Genomic DNA, 21475 nt, shown 5'->3' with positions numbered 1-21475 from the left:
TTTAACTGAGACTCTGTGTACAGTATTAATAGGGACCTTCGTATTCAGTTTATTTTATTTTTCCTGGGAATTTCAGTGTATTACACAAATAAGAATTATATTTACCCAAATAAATAACAATGATTTATCTTGTTGTTGTTCTTGTTATAATAAAGACTGATAAAATTTCCAGGAAAAATAAAATAAAAGCTGAAAACAAAGGTCCCCAAATATTACGTATCTGTAGCACATCTTGCATCATGGCATGTAAGGGGAAGGCATTTAAAAAATAAAGTTCCTTATAAAATGCTAAAAACCAATAAAACAAAAATAACAAATACTGTTTAAGAGATTTCAGAGGTACAATTAAATCTGTAAGATAAACAGCTAGATTTAATAGTGGCCAACACTATCTCTACTGCTCTAATGACTTTGTAAACATTGGCACACAATGTTGTCCATTACCAAATTTAATATGAGTTCAACATAAAGATGTCATTGGAGCATAGAGGTTTATAAAATCATTACTTGAATGGAACAAGTAAATAGGAAACTGTTATTTAACCTTTCTCAAACACTGCTAGGCCATGAAACTAACTGGTAGCAGATTTAAAACAAATTAACTCAATGCACAATTAAGCTGTGGGATTTGCTGCTGGAAGATTTGGTCAAGGCATCTAGTACAGCTAAGTTTAAAGGGGATTTGAACAAGTTCCTGGAGGAAAAAATCCATAAACCATTATTAGCCAAGCGGACTTAGGGAAACCTATTGCTTATCACTGGGACTCAGCAACAGGGAATTGGTTCTACTCTCTGGGATCTGCTTGGTGCTTCCTAATAACCTGGACTGACCATCGTTAGGACAGGATGGTGGGCTCAATGGACCTTTGGCATATCTTATTTTCTGTTCTTATGTTAACAAAATACTCACTTTCCATAAAGTACTTAAAATTATCCAATGTGGGTTATAAAACGGCATATGGAAAGATGTCAATGGTATCACCTGACTCAATAAACCAAGGCACTATGGGATATATATTTTAAATAGCCCTGAATTGTTTCCATCAAAGAGGAAAAGTTTAATTTTCGAAATAGTATGATAGCCTTTTTTCCAAGCTACCATTTCTACCACAGAGAGTTAAAAAGTGCCAAAAATGTTTTGTAAATGAAAATAGCTTATGCAATCACTCCTATAACGGAACTATTATTGAAAATGTACTTTCATATAATTTTTCATAAAGATTTTACATAAATATTTCCATCTGAGAAAAATAGCTTTCACACATAATATTCTAAACTGTCTGTTATAGAGGTGTAAATGCCTAGATCCAAAATTAACAAAGTAATAATGAAAACAAGTGAAGGAGTATAAGCTGAATGTCTTGGATGGATACCTGACATTTAAGGTGCTGGAATTTAATTAAACTAAAATCCTCAGTAGGTCAATCGCTTACACAGCTATATCATCACAGAAAAGACAGCTTTTGCTAAAGTTAAGGTGGCAGAACTGTGGAAAACAGCATAAGCATGTCGGACTTTAGGAACACATTCAAATCTATAGATTACACAATCATGCATCATATAAAATATGTTGCTCTTATTTTATCCATATATATATGTATATATATATATATATATATATATGTACACTATTTTACAGCATTTGTACAATTTAAGATTGTGATTCCACACAACATTCAAAGAACATTTAGTGTCCCATAATTTTCAAGAATAAAAAAACAGACAAAAAAACATCTTTTGGACTGTCTTCAGGACATTATTGTGAGCAGAGTTCATTGGCTCACGCAGCCGTTTGAATTTAACACTGGATACACGTAATGAACTTCTCCAAAATACTCCTGCAACCTTTTTTTTTTTTAAGTGCCATTTTCTACTGATGGCTTGACGTAGTGAACATTGTTGCCTTGCTTACTCTATGCACAACACAGAAACGTGGGCCACTGACACACTGTCTGTGATGATCAGATCTATTCCAAGTCACATGAAGTAGAATGCCATACTGTATTCTGTGAAACCCTTTGGATCCTGTACTTCTGCCAGCATTGCTACCTCTGCTGATGGAACGCCTCTCCACCTCAGCGTCGGGCCTGGGTCACTGTTGCTGAACTTTGGAAGGCTCACCCATGCTGTCAGTTCTATGCCGGGAAAGTGGTTGTGATTGCTGAGACAATTGCTGCTGGTGGTGGGACTGAGTAAAAGTACCCTGCTGCAGAGGGAAAGCAGCTGAGAGAATAAGTTGAGCTGAATGGTTTCCATGGAGTAATCTGGATGTCTTGGGAGAAAAAAAATCCATTATTTTTCTTTCCCTTTATATAGCATAATGCTGCTTAATTAAACATCATTCAAGGTATCCAGACTCTAGGCTTCAATAAGTACAGCCAATATTGCTTTCGGTGTAATGCATCTTTCAGATTTTTTTTTTTAAAGCAAACCATTCCCTTTTTTGTGTATTATAATCAAAGTAAAAGTGGCACTCCTATAATTCTCCAAATCCCCCCAGAGCAACATCAGCAAGCAGAATACATTACTTATCATATGGGATCCAATTTGGTCCACGCTAGCATTTACAATCTCCCTGATGACATTATGTATACTACTATCTGAAACAACCTACTACTTATATAATTTCTATAGTCCTACTGGACGTGCACAGCACTCTATAGATGCACATAAGAGATTGTTTCTAGTCTGTGGCGCTTACAATCTAGTCAAACAGAGAAAAGTGAGTTTCTGGGAAATGTATTGGTTAGTTAGGATTGCCAATTTTTCCATAGACTGTAAACTAACATGCCACCAAACTTGAGGAGCTGAGAGGGGCTATTACATTCTGAGTCTAAAGACAAGTTGTGGGGGGGAGAGGTTGGCGAGAGAAGGGGGCTGCTGTCAGCTATCGATCCACAGTCCTCTCATCACTTGGGCTCCAAGCAAACTTCCACCATACAATTTGTTTTATAAAATGTTATTATTTCAACCATCTTCAAATAAATCAAACACAGAACTTTGAAGAGAGAGTTCAAGAGGGTGTGAAACCGTTAAGAGGTAAACGGGTGGGGTCCGTGCAGTCCGCCCGGAGGATTCAACCCGGTAAGACGGTCACGGTTATAGCCCCCCCCCACCCCACCAGGAGTTTCACTGTTTCTCCCGGGGTCGAGGGGTTAAAAGACAGGAAACAGAGAGTAGGATTAAATGGTCTGTTTTCACAATGGAAAAAGGTAAAAAGTGTAGTGCCTCAGGGATCTGTACTTGGACTGGTGCTTTTTAAAATATTTATAAATGATCTGGAAAGGGGTATGACGAATGAGGTGATCAAATATGCAGACACAAAATTATGCAGAGTGGTTAAATCTCAAGCGGATTGTGATAAATTGCAGGAGGACCCTGCGAGACTAGAAGATTGGGCTTCCAAATGGCAGATGAAATTTAACATGGACAAGTGCAAAGTGATGCATATAGGGAAAAATAACCCATGCTGTAGTTACACGATGTTAGATTCCATATTAGGAGCTACCACCCAGGAAAAAGATCTAGGTGTCATAGTAGATAATACATTGAAATCGTCTGTTCAGTGTGCTGTGATGATCAAAAAAGCAACAGAATGTTAGGAATTATTAAGAAGGGAATGGCAAATAAAATGATGGATATCATAATGCCTGTATATCGCTCCATGGTGAGACCACATCTTGAATAACGCATGCAATTCTGGTTGCCGTATCTCAAGAAAGATACAGTTGCACTGGAGAAAGTACAGAGAAGGGCGACCAAAATGATAAGGGGCATGGAACGGCTGCGGAATTTAGGGCTGTTCAGTTTGGATAAGAGACAACTGAGGGGGGATATGATAGAGATCTACAAAATCATGAAAGGACTTGAACAAGTTAATGCAAATCAGTTATTTACTCTCTCAGATAATAGAAGGACTAGGGGGCACTCCATGAAGTTAGCAAGTAGCTCATTTAAAACAAATCAAAGAAAATTATTTTTCACTCAGTGCATAGTTAAGCTCTGGAATTCATTGCCAGAAGATGTGGTTACAGCAGTTAGTGTAACTGGGCTTAAAAAAATGTTTGGATAAGTTTCTAGAGGAAAAATCCACAAACTGCTATTAATTAATAAGAAATAGTAGCTTGAGATTTATTTAATGGTTGGGTACTTGCCAGGTACTTGTGACTTGGATTGGCCACTGTTGGAAACAGGATGCTGATCTTGATGGACTCTTGGTTTGACCCAGTATGGCATATCTTATGTTCTCTCTCACACATAGTTTTGCTATTACAACTAAAGCCTTTCGAATACATACACACTCCCACTTTTTTACATAATCTCCAAATGCATAGCCCCTCCTCACACACATTCCCAATACATAACTCTCCTTTCTCATACACCCACACTTAAACTCGGCTTCCTTTTTCATACATATCCAACATTTTTCTCTCTTTCATGCACATAGGCTCTGCTCTGCCTTCTAAACTCCCCTCCTCAGACAGCCCAAGGTTGGATTATTAATTTCACGTAGACAGGGTTGGAGGAGGGAGGGGATGGGAAAAATGTAAAAAGGTTACAGTGCATGCAACACCCCTCACCCAAAAGAGTAGATCACTGCCACTGTCAAATACTGGACATTACAACTAGAATTTAAAAAAATACATATAAAATTATTAAAAACGTTCCAAAGTCACATAATCAGATAATTAATTTGAAAATAAAACGTTTATCTTTACCTTTCTTCCCACCATATCATACCATTCTATCTTCTGGCTTTTCTTAACTCCTTTTCCTGTTTCCCTTTTCATTTTATTTTTCCTTCTATGACACTTCTCCTTTCTTCAACAATACACTCCCCCTTCCGGCTGCCTTGTAAACCCCTTAGTCTCTTCCAGGTCTTAAGCTTTAGTGAGGTAGTTGACTCTCCAAGGAGGCAAGTGGGTGGGTATTAAGTAAAGCTAATTCATCCTGACTATGGAGAGCCTTTATTTACAGGAAAACAAATTTGCATTCTTTGTTGAAAAACAGGCATGAATTAGCCAATATGTGGGGGAATCCCAAAGTAAAGGTTACACAGTAGAAGCACTTACTTAAAGACAACCTGGCCTCACCAAGTAGGCAGTAATCTACTGGGAGAACAGGTTGCCCAGAATTGCTTGATCAAAGTTACTGTCATCCCCTCCAGTAGTGGGATATGAAGGTGTGAACAGATGACCAAGTAGCAGCTTTGGAAATGCCTTCAATGGAAGTGGCCCTGAGATGAACCACTGAAATCGCCACAGCGCTCACTTGATGAGCCTTGACAGAGTCTGCAATCTGTAAGTCAGCCAGCACAGTGTGCTATAGAATCCATTAGCCAGTTGGACAGAGTTTATTTCGCAAGTGCCATTAACAATCTATTGGGATCAAAGGACAGGAACAGTTGAGAATCTTGACAGTGAGGACGAGTCTTCTTTAGGTAATACACTATGGCTTTCTTGCAGTCAAAGGAATGAAAGAGCCCATTCTTCATTGTGCACGTGGTCTAGGAAAGAATGTATGTAGCATACTGCAAGGCATTTTATGAATACCTTGGGGCCACAGAGAGGCCACAGAGGAGCACTTTGTACTGGCAGTGTTTCTCAGTCACCACAAACCTGAAGAACGTCCAATGGGCACTGTGAAAGGGGATGTATGCATATGCATTTTTCAGATCCCAAGCCCACATCCAATCTCTCAGATGAATAAAGGGAGAATCATCTGGACAGAGTTTATTTTGAACCTCTTCCACACCAAGAATTTGTTCAGTCTCTGCAAGTCCAGTTCAGGTCCTAGACCCTCCTCCCCCAACTTCTTGAGAATTAGAACAGTATCCCAGTCAGACTCCAGAGAAGGGACAGGTTCAAATGCCTTCTACTGAAGGAGCAACTCCACATCCAGTTGAATGTGGGTGAACTGAGAAGAGTTGTGCCTAAGAATGAAATGTATTTTGTCAGTGGAGGGGAAAAAGAGGCATAAGTATAAGCCATACTCCACAATATTTAGGTTTACTAGTCTTTGGAGATACAGACTCATTCCAGAAGGAAGAAATTAATCCTTCCCCCACTGGTGAAGGCAGGTCTCAAATTTGTTAAAAACAGATCCTAGACTTTGGCCAATTCTGCTGCTGAGCCTTGGCTGACGCCTTTCCCTTTGTTGACCATAGGAGGGCTGCTGCTGAACAGTGGGAAGAGCTTGATGGTGCCAAAAAAGCATAAACGGCATCTTTGGAAGAATGGACATTTGCAAGAAAAACACTGTCAACTGGAGGACAGCTGGTCCCCTGCCATATTTGATAGCAATAGCAAAGGTAGCTTCATGTGCTTTAATCAAAGCCACTGTTTTTTGAACTGTGTAACTGAATGAATTGTCCTCTGTGCTAGGCACATCCACAAGTCAGAAGAAATTTCTAAAATCTTTAAAAGAAAAAAAGAAAAAAAAAAAAAAAGCTGAAGACTATGCTTTCTAAAAAACAAAGCGGAAGCCGATCCAAGGTGGCTAGCAGCAATAAACATGAAGAACTTTCTTCGTGTTTATTGCGACTATGCTTTCTATGCTTTTTTTTTTTTTTTATATAGAAAGAATAAATTGTCCCTCTGTGCTAGGCTCATTCACAAGTCAGAAGAAGATTCAAAAATCTTTAAAAGAAAAAAAAAAAAGCTGAAGACTATGCTTTCTATGCTTTTTTTTTTATATAGATATTTCCGGAATTTTAAGTATTATGTTATCTTAATATATAGAAGCCGTTAAGTTAACGGGCTACATTACTTTTTTTTTTTCAGTCCATTTTCGAACACAGCACCCTTCTACACTTTTTCTCCCTCACTCCCCCTTCCCCTCGTTCACTCACCCCCTTCCCTCCACTCAGTCTTACTCACCCTCTGTCTCCCACTGCCTCCCTCCCCTCACTCTCACCTCCCTCCCCTTCCCTCAGTCACTCCCCACCCTCTCTCAATCCCATCCCCTCTCCCTCAGCACTCCTCCACTCCCTTTTTCTCTGCTCCACAACTTCTTACCCTTCCACTTGCTCACATCCCTCTCTCACCTCCCCCTCATTCTCCCCCTCTCTCTCCCTCTCCCCCCTCATTCTCCCTCTCCCCTCACTCCTCCCCACCTCTCCCACCCCCTACCTCCATCCCACCAACTCTCTCCTCCCACCCACACACGCTCTCCTCCCACCCACACTCTCTCCTCCCTCTCTCCTTCCTCGCTACTGGCCACCGCTCCTTGTTGTTGCCGCCGCTCGATGCCGCCATGTTGATATCCAGCTGACGCACGCTGAGACCGATGTGCTTGCCCGCACATGCGCAGTAGAGCTGCTCTCTACTGCGCATTTGCGGCACGTCGGTCAAGCTTCGTTTATTAGGTTGATTTGTCTATGTATTGTTACATGTGTATTTTATGAGTGTTCAATATTGTGAGCCACCTAGAAAGAGAGATATTTAAGGGTGGAATATAAATAAACATTTTTAAATCAGACAATCATGCATATCCTCTACTCAGAGCCAAACAAGCCATCAAGGCTCCCATAGAAGCGGCAGATGTCCTGGCTGCAGTGTTAAAAGTTTCGTAAGCGGAACAGATGAAGTGCTTCTCACATTCCTTTATGTTCTCTACAGCACAGTGGAAGTCTGCCTGCTCTGAGTCTGTTGAATCCATCAGAGGATTAGCTTTTGCACACATTTGTGCAGATACTGCACCATGTAGAACTCGTGAGCTGTGTTTTGGTATTTTTGGATTTATCATCAGCATTTGGCACTGTCAATCATGAAATTATTTTGAGCTGTGACTAGCTTGTGTATCTTTGATATTGTGCTGAACTGGTTTCGGTCCTACCTTACAGGACATGTTCAGCTAGTGGGAATTTGGCAAACTTCATCATCCTGGACACCGCTGTGCAACCCAGTCACCTAAGTGGCATGTTCTAGATTTTCCCTACTGTCATTAACACTGCTCTTCCCACTGAATTGTCTGACTCAGAAAGCTCATGTAGTCAATAAAGAGATGTAAAGGTGTGAATGGAGGACCATGTTGCAGCCCTACAGATGTGTGTGATAGGTATGTCCTTTAGATGTGCAGAGAGGCTGCGGTCACCAATATTTGGTGTGCTTTTACTTGCCCAGCCAGAGGCATGGAAGTTGTGTTATGGCAGTGATGGATACAGTTCGTCAACCAATTCGCTAAAGTCCTTTTGGAAACTGCCACTCCCAGCTTGTTGGGATTAAAAGAGATGAATAACTGTTGGGATTTCTTGTGGCCCTGTATTCTTTACTTGTAGACTGCAAGGGCCCGCCTTCAATCTAATGTATGTAGAGTCTTTTCCCATTCATTTTTATGGGGTTTTGGGTAGTACGTTGGTAGGGAGATTAATTCATTCAGATGAAAGTCCGATACCACCTGTGGTATAAATTTAGGGTGTGGATGTAGTAGCACCTGAACTTCAGCTCTGTTGTCACTAGGAGCTTGAAGGGACTAGTCATGAGAGCCGTCAGCACCACATTAATGTCCTACAGAAATAGGGGTTTCTGTACTGGTGGACTCATGTGCAGGAGGCCCTTCATGAAGCGAGACACTAACAGGTGAGTGGAAATGGATTGTCCATTTACTTGATGGTGGTAAGCTGTGACTGTACTCAGATGTACTCTCACCAAGAAAGTCTGTAGACCTGCCTAGGATAGATGATAAAGGTAATTGAGTAGGAGTCAATAAATTGCGAGTGACACCAATGGACATAACGGGACCATTTGAAGGAGTAATTGCGGTGAGTGGTTTTCCTTGAGGATAGGAGAACTTCTTGAATCAGGCTTGGAAGGTGCAATGGTTCTAAAATTGGCGCTCAATCTCCAAGCTATGAGGTAGAATGATGAGAGGAGAGGGTGTAGTAGGGGTCCCTCCTCTTGCATCAGGAGGTTTGCTTGGCATTGCACAAGATATGCATACCACAGTTGCCTCGGCCACGCCAGAGCTATGAGGATCATATCCATCTGGCCCTGGATGCATTTCTGCACTGTTCATGTTAGAAGAGGAATTGGTGGAAACGCATACAGTAGACTGGTTGACCAGGAGATGAGAAACACATCTTGTGATTTCTCTGTTCGGGCTGGGAAGTAGAGAGCAAAATCTTCCCAGATTCGTATTGTAATGAGTTGCAAAGAGGTCTAGGTAAAGTTCACCCCAATCGGCGAAGATGCTGTCGGCTACAGATTGGTCCAGAGCCCACTCATGTGGGTGAAACACTTTGCTGAGTTTGTCTGCTTGAATGTTCGCTATTCCGGGCAGATATGTTGCTTGCAACAAGATGGCTCGCTCAGTTGCCTAGTCCCATATCAGAGTTGCTTCCATGCATAGGCTCAACGAATTTGATCCGCCTTGCTTGTTTATGTAGAACATGGCTACTTGGTTGTCTGTGTGGACCATGACTGTCTTTCTCGCCAGGATGTGTTCGAATCCTACTAAGGAACTGCAAATTGCTCTGAGCTCCAGCAGGTTGAACTAGTACGAGGCTTCTATGGTTGACCACAATCCCTGGGGTTTGATAGTGAAGGAGATGCGCCCCCCAGCTTGTGGCGGAGGCATCCATGGTAAGAATTAGCTGGTGAGGGAGAGCTCACAGAGGTGCTCCCTGTTAGGAATTTTGGTTTCAGGCACGTTATGTCTCTGTTGACGCTGTGACCAAAATCTTGGCAGAGAGATGTTGAGACCCTTGAATCCATTGCCTTTTTAGACCCCACTGTAGCCTTCTTATATGCAGCCGGGTCAGGGTTACCACATAGATAGCTGCTGCCATACAGTCCAGCAGTTTTAACAGCATTCCTACTGTTATCCTCATCTTGTTTTTGAGGTGTAGCACCAGAAGTTGCAGCCGTTTGATTCTGTCCTTGTGTTTTCTTAGGGTGGCCCGAGACTGTTGAGTCTTCCAATGAAGCTCTCTTCCAGATGTCCCTTTGCTGTGTATTCGGGCCCGATGAAGACTGAATTGAGTGCCGAGGGGAGGGCGCATAGCTACCCAATGATGAAGAGCCTGCCTCCTCTCGCAGCCTTGCTATTTTTTCAGCTCTCTGTCTTTGGGCCCAAGGGACATGCGGCCACAGTCCTTGCACACAGCCTGGTCATGATCCTGGCCCAGAGGTAACAATAATTATGTCCGTCTGTCACGGACATAATGTGCCCATAGGAGCAGTATTTGAATCCTGAGGCTCTCTTCGACTTTTTTTTTTAGAAGTCTCAACTGAGAGAAGATTTGCGTCCACTTGAGATGCGGAAAAAACACAACTGAAGGCTAACGACTAAGGTAATCTCGCGGGAACATCCGCGCATGAACAGACTACAAAGCTCTGCTGTTATGAGAAGGTTCCAAGCCGTGTGCCACCGGAGAACATTGCACCCAAAACAGTAGGGTTAATTCACTCGCTTAGCAAGGGAAAAATCGACTTTACACAGATGATATACAGTTTGCGTCCCATTTTCATCTTCACTTCCTGAGACCTTGAAAAGAGTCACTACATGTGTTACGGCAATAAATCAATGGCTTTATGCAAATAAATTGATCTTTAAGTATTGGGAAGACAAAATTGATACTGTCAAGGTTCGCTTGTTTGGATGTTCTATCAGCCCTTCAGATAGGCAATCTGCCAGTTCCTTTTTCCTCATAAGCAAAGAGCCTGGGCATTATCTTAGACTCATCACCTTTTTTTTCTTCATCAGGTCAAAACAGCAAGCCTATTTACAAATTCTGTATGTTGCAACATTTAAAGCTGTTTCTTAACCTTTAGTATTTTTTATTAGTGTTACAGATCTTAATATGGAGACATTTTTATCAGTTAATTTTCTTTCCATTAGTCCTGCTGTACCAGTCCAATCTATACAGGTTGGTTTTGTCCCCCTACTAGCAGATGGAGGCAGAGAACACTGTTTTTCATCATGACATCATTGTCACTATTTATAGGTGGTGCAGCTAGGAGGAAATCCAGTATCCATATGACAAAGCCCTGAAACAAAGTACAGTATTCTATAAATATTTCACAAACCCAAAAAATTCAAAGTTGAGCAGAAATTCCCCTTAAGTATCAATACCTTTCCCAGAACTGTACAGGAGAAAACTGCCAAGTGAGAAAGAGGACAGGAGGGAGACAACAAACACTGACAGTGAGACAAATATATGAAGGTAAACAGACTATTACTGTGAAACCAAAAGGCCTTACTTCCTTGGAGGGTCCTGGACTGGAGTAGCAGGACTAATAGAAAGAAAATTAACAGGTAAAATTTTTTCCATCTATTTCATCCTGCTACACAAGTCCAGTCCATACAGATGGGTAATAGCAAAGCTCAACTAACCAGGGAGGAAAGAAGTAAGGACTATGTTGAGAACTCCAGCCCCTTAGGCTGCATCCTCTTTAGCCAAGACAGCCAGCCTGTAATGCTTCACAAATATATGCAAGGATAACCCAGTCACCGCCCTATAAATGTCTGCAGGATCAATCACGATTACTGCCTCTTAAGAGGTCTATGCTCTAGTAGAGCAAGCACGGATGATCTCTGGTGCGTTCCTAACATTGAGCACAGAGGTCGATACAATCGCGTCCTTTATACAACAAGCTAGAGCAAATTTGGCTGCCTTACCCTTGCGTGGCCCCCAACAAACACCACAAATAGTCTGTCAGACTTGTGAAAGGCATTAGTTACCTCCAAATACCAAAGTAGTACTCTAAGGACATCCAAACATCTTAAAGACCGCTACACATTCCTATATTCCTATTATGAGAAGGCCAAAAGAGAGACAGCCTGGTTGATATGAAATGCCGACACAACGTTTGAAAGGAAGGCAGGCACTGAATGGAAAATAACTGCATCGGAAGAAATAATCAGAAAGGATCCAGACAAGACAAAGCCTGAATCTCTGAAATATGGCATGCAGAGCAGATTGCTTCAAGAAAGCAGCCTTCACGGAGAGATCCTTAAGTGTCACATACTTCAACTGCTCAAAGGGAAGCAACACCAAGGCCCTTAGTACCAGATTAACATCTGACTGAGGAACCAAAGGCCTGAAAGGGGGACACAATCTCTTGATGCCCTAAAGGACCTGAGACACATCAGGATGGACTGCCACCAAGTTAACCTCTAACAGGATATGGCTGCTATATGCACCTTTAAGGAATTCAGGGCAAAACCCTTATCCAAACCCCTTTGAAGGAAGGCTAAAATACAGGGTATATTGGAGCAACAAGCAGACACCGAAAGCGCAGTTGCTTACCTGTAACAGGTGTTGTCTTAGGACAGAAGGATGTTAGTCCTCACATGTGGGTGACATCATCCGATTGAGCCCAGCACAGAAATTGTCAAAGTTTCTAGAAGCTTTGACCAGCACACTGAGCATGCCCAGCATGCCACTATCCACACGAGGTCCCCCTTCAGTCTAGTTAACATGGAAAAAATATGAGCGAAAAAATAAAACTACAAACCGGAAAGAGAACCCAACTCCATGGGGTGGGCGGGATTCCTGAGGACTAACATCCTTCTGTCCTAGGAGAACACCTGTTATAGGGTAAGCAACTGCGCCTTCTCCTAGGACAAGCAGGATGGCAGTCCTCACATGTGAATAAATAGCAAGCTCCAGGCTGTCCCTGTTAGCAGGAAAGACCAACAGTTACCAAACAAAGTGCCAACAGGCACAACAATTGTGGTGCTGTTGGTTGGCAGGGGACCGCGTGGCTCCCACTGAGGGTACTAGGCAGGAAAAGTTGGGTTCAGGTCTGGAACAGATTGCACAGGACGGATTGACCAAAGGTACTATCCTGACGCCAATCCTTGTCCAGGCAGTAGTGAGCTGCAAACGTATGAAGAGCCCTCCACGTTGCGGCCCAGCAAATTTCGACAACGGGGACTGCTCGCAAATGAGCCACCGTCGCCATGGCCTGCACAGAGTGAGCTTTAACTCTGCCGGCCAGCGGAAGGCCTGCCTGCGCATAGCAGAAGGCGATGCAATCTGCCAGCCAGTTGGATAAAGTCTGCTTACCCACCGCCACTCCCAGCCTGTTTGTATCGAAGGACACAAAGAGCTGAGTGGATTGCTGTGACTGGCTGTGCAATCTAAATAGAAAGCCAAGTCCAGAATATGAAGAGCCCATTCCCCTGGGTGGGAATGAAGCCTAGGAAAGAAGGTGGGTAAAACGATGGACTGATTAAGTTGGAAATCAGTCAATACCTTAGGCAGAAACTTAGGATGCGTACGCAAGACCACATGATCGTGAAAAAAACCTTGTGTATGGTGGGTATGTAACCAAGGCCTGAATCTCACTGACCCTACAAGCCAAAGTAATTGCCACCAGGAATATAACTTTCCGGGTGAGGAACTTGGTGTCGCAGGAACTCAGTGGCTCAAAGGGAGGACGCATGAGCCACGCCAGGACAATGTTAAAGTCCCAGGATGCAAGAGGCGGCCGAAGAGGAGGCTTCAGCTGGTGCAGGCTGCACCGATATGGGTGTACCAGAGACGCCTCGATGGTATGCACTCACAGCACTAAGATGGACCCTGACTGAGCTGGTTTGAAGTCCAGACTCAGGAAGGTGCCACAGTAGTCCAGCAGCTGGGGAAGTAGGCATGTGAATGGATCCAAGCCATGCCCCACACACCAGATGGAGAATCTTTTCCACTTCAAGCTGTAGGACTTCCTGGTGGAAGGTTTCCAAGAAGCTACCAGCACCTGAGAGACACTATCTGAGAGGGCCAAGGGCTAAAGGACTAAGCGCTCAACATCCAAGCATTTAGGACCAACACCCAGAGGTTCAGATGGCACAGGGTGCCCTGGTTCTGCATGATCAGATCGGTCGCGGTCCCCACCCGGAAGGGGGGCCTGATTGACAGGTCCGCAGGAGAGGGAACCAGGCCTGTCGGGGCCAAAAAGGCACCACAAGGATCATAGTCCCTCTGTTCTGTTGAAGCTTCAGCAGGGTCTTCGGGAGGTGTGGGAGAGGAAGGTACACATATAGCAGACCTCTCCCCCAGTGGAGGGAGAAGGAATCACAAGCCAGATGTCTGCCACATGACGACAGGGAGCAGAATCTGCTCACCTTATGATTGTGTGGGGAAGCGAAAAGGTCCACTGATGAAACAGATTGGCCGCTACATTCGGACTGAGGGGCCATTCATGTGGCTGGAAGGAGCGACTCAGCCAGTCCGCCAGCACGTTCAGAGTCCCAGGCAAGTACGTTGCATGCGACATCCCCTGCGACAGGGCCCAGGTCAGCACTTGCACCGCCTCATGACACAGGAGGAATAAGCCCATGCCTCCCTGTTTGTTGATATACCACATAGTTACCTGGTTGTCCATCTGGATCAGGACTTCCTTGTGCGACAACCGGTCTCTGAACGCCCACAGAGTGTAACGGATCACCCAAAGCTCCAGAAAGTTTATTTGACAGCAGACTTTGTGAGAAGTCCAGAGACCCTACCTGTGGCTGCCGTCCATATGGGCTCCTCAGCCCTGAAGAAAGGCGTCGGTAGTGAGGATCACTTGAGGTGAAGCAGTTTGGAAGAGAATCCCTTGTTCCAAATTGGAGAGGTTTCCCACCAGGACAGACACACCTGCAGAGGTTCTGTAACTGCAATGCAAGTCTCGAGATGCCGAGAGGCCTGTCGCTACTGTGACTTCAAGGTCCATTGAGCCCTCCGCATGCACAAACAGGCAAGGGGGATAACATGGATGGAAGCCGCCATGTAACCTAACAGACAGAGCAGAAGGCGGGTAGTCACCTGCCAGCTGTGGCGGAAGAAGGCCGCCAGTGAGGTGAGGGCAAGAGCCCGATCGCGGGGCAAAAACGCTTTTGCCTGCACCATGTCTGGCGCCTATAAAGTCCAACTCTAGAGATGGGTTGAGATGAAACTTTGGGTAGTTGATCACCCAAGGTTTGAAGAGTCTGCACTGTCAGGGCTAAAACACCTAGCGCCCCTGCACAGGAATCCCTCTTGACTAACCAGTTGTCTAGGTACAGTAAGACATGCACCACATGACACCTGAGATTCCAGCCACCACTGCCAGAAATTTGGTGAATACATGAGGGGCTGAGGCCAACCCAAAAGGCAGCACCTTGTACTGTTAGTGAGCCATCCCCACCACAAAGCGGAGGTATTTTCTGTGGTCAGGGAAAATGGCTATGTGAGCGTAAGCTTCCTTGAGATCAAGAAAGCAGAGTCAGTCTCCTCTTTTGAGAAGGGGAATCAGTGTACCCAGAGAGACCATCTTGAACTTTTCTCTCGAGAGAAACTTGTTCCAACGCCCTGAGATCGAGGATGGGGCATAAGCTGCCATACCTTTTTGGAATTAGGAAATATCTCGAACAGAACCCTCAGTTCTGCTGGGGGCGAGGGACCGGCTCCACCGTGCCTGCTGCAAGAAGGGAGGAGAGTTCCGAATGAAGTATGACCTGCTGGGCGGATGAACCCCATGATGGACAGCGGGAAGAGGTCCCAAGGAGCCGAGTGAAGCTGAGACAGTACCCCTGACGGATTATGGTAAGGACCCAGCTGTCCGAAGTGACATCCTCCCAGCTATGGGCGAAGCCAATGAGCCTGTCTCCCACTGGGTGTGCTCGACTCACTCATGCTTCCTCGCTGCCAGTCAAAAGCCCATAGCTGGGGCTTGCTGGGGCGCCGGCTGGGGCCTAGGCACTTGCTGCTGGTGGGGACGGCCCCTGGAGCTAGTGTATGGCGTGCGAGCCCAGAGGCAGGAGGATAATACTTCCTCTGCCTATAGAAGGGTTTCCAGGATCCCAGCCTGGAGGATTTCCTGGCCAAAGACGGAGCATCGGAAGCACTAGCGGAGAGCTGTTGAAGGGTGTAATGATGGTCCTTCAATTGTGCTACTGCATCCCAGACTTTATCCCCAAAGAGATTGTCACCTGTGCAGGGGAGGTCAGCTAGCTTCTCCTGTACCTCCGGGCGGAGGTCAGAAGCTCTGAGCCAGGCCATCCTAAGACATCATAAGTGGATCACATTTTATGCTTGCCAGCCTCTAAACCCAGCAGGACGATGGCCAAGAGTGTCTCCTGTTGCTGCTGAGGCAGACCCTCTGCGAGGTCTTGGACTCGCTTCCAGAGGTTCCGTTTTTACTGAGTCATGTATAGCTGGTAGGCGGCAATCTGGGTGACCAGCATAGAGCCCTGGAAGACCTTCCTGCCCAAGGCATCAAACTCTCTATGTTCTCGCCCCGGGGGGGGGGGGGGGGGGGGCCAGAAGCATGCGTACAGGAGCGCCTGGCTTTCTTCAAGGCGGACTCTACGACCACCGACTGGTGGGGGAGGTGCCGCTTCTCAAACCCCACGGCCTGCTGCACCAAATAGGTGGCATCTGCCTTCCTATTGACAGGGGAAATATAGGTCAGATGCTCCCACATCCGAAGGAGGAGGTCCTTGAAGATGTCGTGGATGGGAACCGCCACAATCTCCTTAGAAGCGTCAACAAACTGGAGTACTTCCAGCACCTTGTGACGCGCATCCTCCTCCGTGAGCAATTGGAAGGAGATAGCTTCGGCCATGGCCCTGGCAAACCCCACAAAAGACAGATCTTCGGGGAGGGCGACTGACACCTTTCCTCATGTGGAGAGGGCTCTGAGAGGGGGTCATCTGAGTAGTTGGAGGAAGACTCAGTGGAATCATCCAAGGGTCATAAGGCCCTTCCTCCTCACTAGGGCCCACTCAATGCGGGCGAGGCCCGTGTGGGATATCAGCCCTAGGTTCCTATGGCTTTGGAGGCCTCGAGGGCACTGCGGGAATCGACAGCTCCTCTGGCATCGAGGGGGTTGGAGGCCACGGGAGGCCAGAGGGACCCGGTAAGGGCTCAGGGAACCCAGGCCTCGGGAATACGGCACCGGCCGCAACTTCCTCCTCGAAGGACCGATGATCGGGATCGCTCCAGTGGGGGGCATCGGTGGCCGTTGGGGGGATCAAAGGCCCCTCGGGCACCTGCTGCATCGGGAGGGCGCCTAAAAGGATGTCCAGATGCTCCAGCAAGGGTGCTAGGATTGACAGCAGAGGCATGGGCACCGGCATGGGGGCCAGTTGCAAGGGTGGCTCTACGCTCTGAAGCGCCCTGAACCCTGCAGTCCAGCTCCTCCTAAAAGTCTGGTAAGGCCAGGACTAAGGGACGGGGACAAGGTGTCACTGGCTCTTCCTCGGGTCTCCAAGGTGGCATGGTGCCTGGCACAGACATTGGTGGGGAACACCTAGGACTCCCGGGGGCATCGGAGGATGGAGCTTCCGATGGCTGGTGTTGCTTCGGTGGCGGTATGACTGCCACCAGTACCGAGCTGGAACTGGAGTCGTGTGCCAACGGCAACCGGTGTCGATGCTTGCGGGATCTCCCATGGTGCTCTGCCCGGTCTTTCCCCGGCATTGAGGAGGCAGAGGACCCCGAAGTCCAGGACACCGGTGAGATCATGGAGGATCTGTCATCTTCCCCGCAATCCTTTGAAGAAATGGAGAGAGGAACAGTGAGAGGGAGCATATCAAGGCGCTCGCCGCAACCTCTCAGTGTCGAGCTATCTGACACGGGTGTGGATGGAGAGACTTGGAAGAACCAAAACGTTTCTTCATCTTATCAAGACATGCTTGACAGCCTTTGGGGGTTATCTGCTCACGGACGTCATGCGAGGCCCGCAGGCAGAGGATACAAACATCATGCGGATCTGTGATGGACATGGTCCATGGGCACAGACGAAAACTGGACAACGCCATAAAATCAACCTGGAGTGCGGTCGATGACCAGTGGTCACTGTGAGGCGAGGTTTCAGGAATCAACCGCTAGGAATGAAAACCAGAAATTTAATCTACCACGCCGAAGAGGCACCAACTGCGAAGTGGGACCCAACGGGAAAACACAATACTTTCAAGTAAAACAAGAAAAAGAGTAGAGCTCCACAAACCATGAGGCAATTGCACCGCAGAAAAGAAGAGACTGAAGGGGGACCTTGCGTGGATGCACGGATAGTGACATGCTCATTGTGCTGGTCAAAGCTTCTAGAATCTTTGACAGAAGTTTTCTGTGCCAGGCTCCATCGGATGATGTCGCCCACATATGAGAACTACCATCCTGCTTGTCCTAGAAGAATGATATTTACAGAAGGCCTCAAACATGCGTCAGACCCAAATATAAGCCAGAGAAGTTGAAGCCTTACAAGCCTTCAAAAAGGGTGGAAATCATCAAAGAGGAATAACCCCTCTTCAGCAAACGTTTCCTCTCATGAGCAAGCAGAAAGATAAAACGGACATGGATCTTTCATGACAATTGGGCCCTATATTAAGAGTACTGGAGCAGGTGGGAGATGCAGAGGGTGGTTGATCTAGAGCCTATTGAGATCTGTGTACCAGGGTCTTTGAGGTCAATCTGGAGCCACTAGAAGTACATGATTTTTCTCCAACTACACTCTGTGGAGAATTCTGTCTATGAGAGGCCACAGGAAAAAGATGTAAAGAAGCTCCTCAGCTCAACCTTGGCTGACAAAGGTGTTGATGCCCATGGCACCTGGCTCCTTTTGACAGCTGAAAAGCCAGCAAATCTTAATGTTCCCTCAAGTCACCATTAAAACCATGTAAGGAAAACCCCTGAATTATGAGCTGGAAAGTCTACTGACTCGGCTTCCATTCCTCTGGATCCAGAAGATTCCTGCTGAGATAATCTGCCTGCACAATTTCCTGACCTGCAATGTGGACCACCGACAACAGTTAAAGATTCTCCACTGCCCATGAAAAAAGCAGGTTTGTCCTCTCTGAAACTGTCAGATACCCCCTATCTTTACATATGCCACTGCCATCACATTGCCAGAGGGATGAGCCTCCCAACTGGTCAGGCTTGCATTTGTTGTGACCACGATTCAAGAGGAGATCGGCAGACTGACCCTTCCCCCCAGTGGAGTGTCCTTCATTAAAGCTGGCAGAGACCACCAGTGAAGACTTTTAGACTTTTTTTTATATTCCACTTTTCACACTTTTTTCAGCACTTCAAAGCGGATTACATTCAGGTACTGTATCCCCAGAGGGCTTACAATCTAAGTTTGTACCTGAGGCAATGGAGGGTAAAGTGACTTGCCCAAGGTCACAAGGAGTGACAGTGGGACTTGAACCCTGGTCTCCTAGTTCGTAGGCCATTGCTCTAACCACTAGACTACTCCTCCACTCTTTTCCATCTTATCCAAACAGGCCCGATGACCCTTGGGGGTCATTTGATCACAAAAATGACAGCCCCGAACATCAGGGATGCCCCTAGGGAGAGGATACAGACCTCGTGCGGATCTGTAAGGGACATGGTCTGCAGGCATGGGGGCGTCGGCGAAACCCTGATGCCATAAAAAAGAGCCGGCGAGCGGTCGATGACCGGCGGCCACCAAAGAGCGACACTGCCTGGAATCGACTGCAAAGAATGAGAAAACTTACTGCGCTGCCCTATGGAGGCACTGACAAGGGAGAAGAGAGATCCAGTGCAGAGTAATAAAAAATCGACCGGGAAAAAGCTCTGAAGAGAGCAGCGCCACAACTGCGAGGAGACTAAAGAGGGATCCTGCGTGGATAGAAGCATGCTGAGCATACTCAGTGTGTCAAAATGTTTCTAGAAACTTTGACAAAAGTTTTCCATGCCAGGTTCCATTTGATGATGTTGCCCATGTGTGAAGACTATCACCCTGTTTGTCCTAGGAGAATCTTCCAAATTTTAGTCAGCTCACACAGATTCTGATCCTAACAGAGGAGATAGCTTTTGGAAAGAAATGTGTAGGCTTTCCTGGTTTAGCAAGCAGAAACAGATTAGTAGCCATGATGGAGATGAAAAATAGAAGACAAATGGAGGAGGAAACTCAGGAGACAAAAGGAAAATTGGTTCTTACCTGCTAATTTTTGTTTATGTAGTACCACAGATCAGTCCAGACTCCTGGGTTTTGCATCCCTGCCAGCAGTTGGAGACAGAGAAAGTTTTATTGACACTGCTACATAATCATGTAGCCACCTACAGTCCCCCAGTATTAACCTGTATCCAAGCATAAAAACCCGTAAAAACACCAACAAATAAAACAAATTTAGAAAAAACTTTTATAACAAGTCTGTATTTCATACAATGAAAATCTGTATACCATACCAATAAAATAAGATGAGCGGACAACTCTCCACCTCCACAAATTGGGCGGATTCTGGACTGATCTGTGGTACTACAGAAATGAAAATTAGCAGGTAACAACCAATTTTCCTTTCCCAGTATATAACCAGATCAGTTCAGACTCCTGGGATGTATCAAAGCTCCCTTCTTAGGATGGGACCTGGAGAGTCCCACTCGCAAAAAGACCAGGACTCCATATCCCCCACTTCCAGGTGATAGTGCCTTGTGAAAGTATGCAGAGACTTCCAAGTTGCTGCTCTGCAAATCTTCTGTGGCAAAACCATCTAAGCCTCTGCCCACAAGGCCGCCTGACGACACGTAGAGTCGGCTCTCAAACCCTCAGGAACCGGACATGCCTTAATTATGTACAACGTTCCAATGGCCTATTTTAGCCTGAAGCCTGAGAACCTCTCTTCGAACCGCTTCAAAAAACAAAAAGATGATCCGACCTCCTGAAATCATTTGTTACCTTGAGATGCCTCAACAAAGTTCTGCATATGTCCAAAAGCTTAAGCTCCTCTGCATGAGATGCGGAAGAGTCCATCTCAAGAAAAGCTGGAAGCTCCACCATCTGACTCACATGAAATGCCGATAGCACCTTCGATAAAAAAGAGCATACTGTCTTGCAAGGACACCCAAGTCCGAAATCTGCAGGAATGGATCAAGGCAAGACAAAGCCTTTAACTCAGAGATTCTCCTAGTAGAAAAACTGCCACTAGAAAAACAACTTTAAGGGTCTAAGCTTCGCTCTCCAAAGAGGTTCAAAAGGTGCCTCACACAAACCTCTGAGCATAAGATTAAGATTCCAGGATGGGCAAACTCTCCTAACTGGAAGGCACAAATTCTTAGCCCACCCGCAGAAACCTAACCACATAGGCAAGCAAGAGCAATCACCTGGACCCTAAGAGAGTTGAAAACCAACCCCTTGACCAAACCCTCCTGAAGAAAGGACAATATCTGAGACATCAAAGATCATAAAGCTTGCACTCTGTTAGCGATACACCAGGACTCAAAAACCTTCCAGACCCTCACATACGATAAACATTTATCTAGCCTGTAAGAGAGTAGCAATAACCGCTTCTGAGTAACCCTACGTCTCAATTGCCACCTCTCAAAAGCCAAGCTGCTGAACAAAAGTGAGCAGCCTGATCTGAAAATATAGGGCCCTGCCAAAGAAGGCCCGGAAGATGGCTGAAGCGTAAAGCACTGTCTATGGCTAAGTTATCTAGATCAGCGAATCACGGCCAACGTGGCCACTCCAGAGCTACAAATAGCACTTTGCCCGGATGTCTCTCTATCAGTCGCCACACCTTGCCTACTAGAGGCCAAGGAGGAAACACA

The 21475-nt window shown here is 45.8% G+C and overlaps 1 protein-coding gene across 10 annotated transcripts in view; it reads right to left on the bottom strand.

Moving 5' to 3' along the window:
• Positions 1–436: 436 nt before the first annotated feature.
• CLOCK (clock circadian regulator) overlaps positions 437–21475 on the bottom strand; it is a 430837-nt gene continuing 409798 nt past the window's right edge. For 9 of the 10 annotated variants that reach the window (XM_029587462.1, XM_029587474.1, XM_029587432.1 and 6 more), the window contains one exon: positions 437–2272. In XM_029587462.1, the coding sequence (XP_029443322.1) occupies positions 2093–2272 (180 nt within the window). In that variant the 3' untranslated portion in view covers positions 437–2092. Of the gene's footprint in view, positions 2273–4580; positions 4626–21475 lie in introns of all 10 variants that reach the window. The other variant, XM_029587466.1, reaches the window with a different exon arrangement.

The sequence above is a fragment of the Rhinatrema bivittatum genome, chromosome 1, assembly GCF_901001135.1.
Source record: "Rhinatrema bivittatum chromosome 1, aRhiBiv1.1, whole genome shotgun sequence".
Taxonomy (NCBI): Eukaryota; Metazoa; Chordata; class Amphibia; order Gymnophiona; family Rhinatrematidae; genus Rhinatrema; species Rhinatrema bivittatum.
This window is presented reverse-complemented; position numbering and strand designations above follow the sequence as displayed.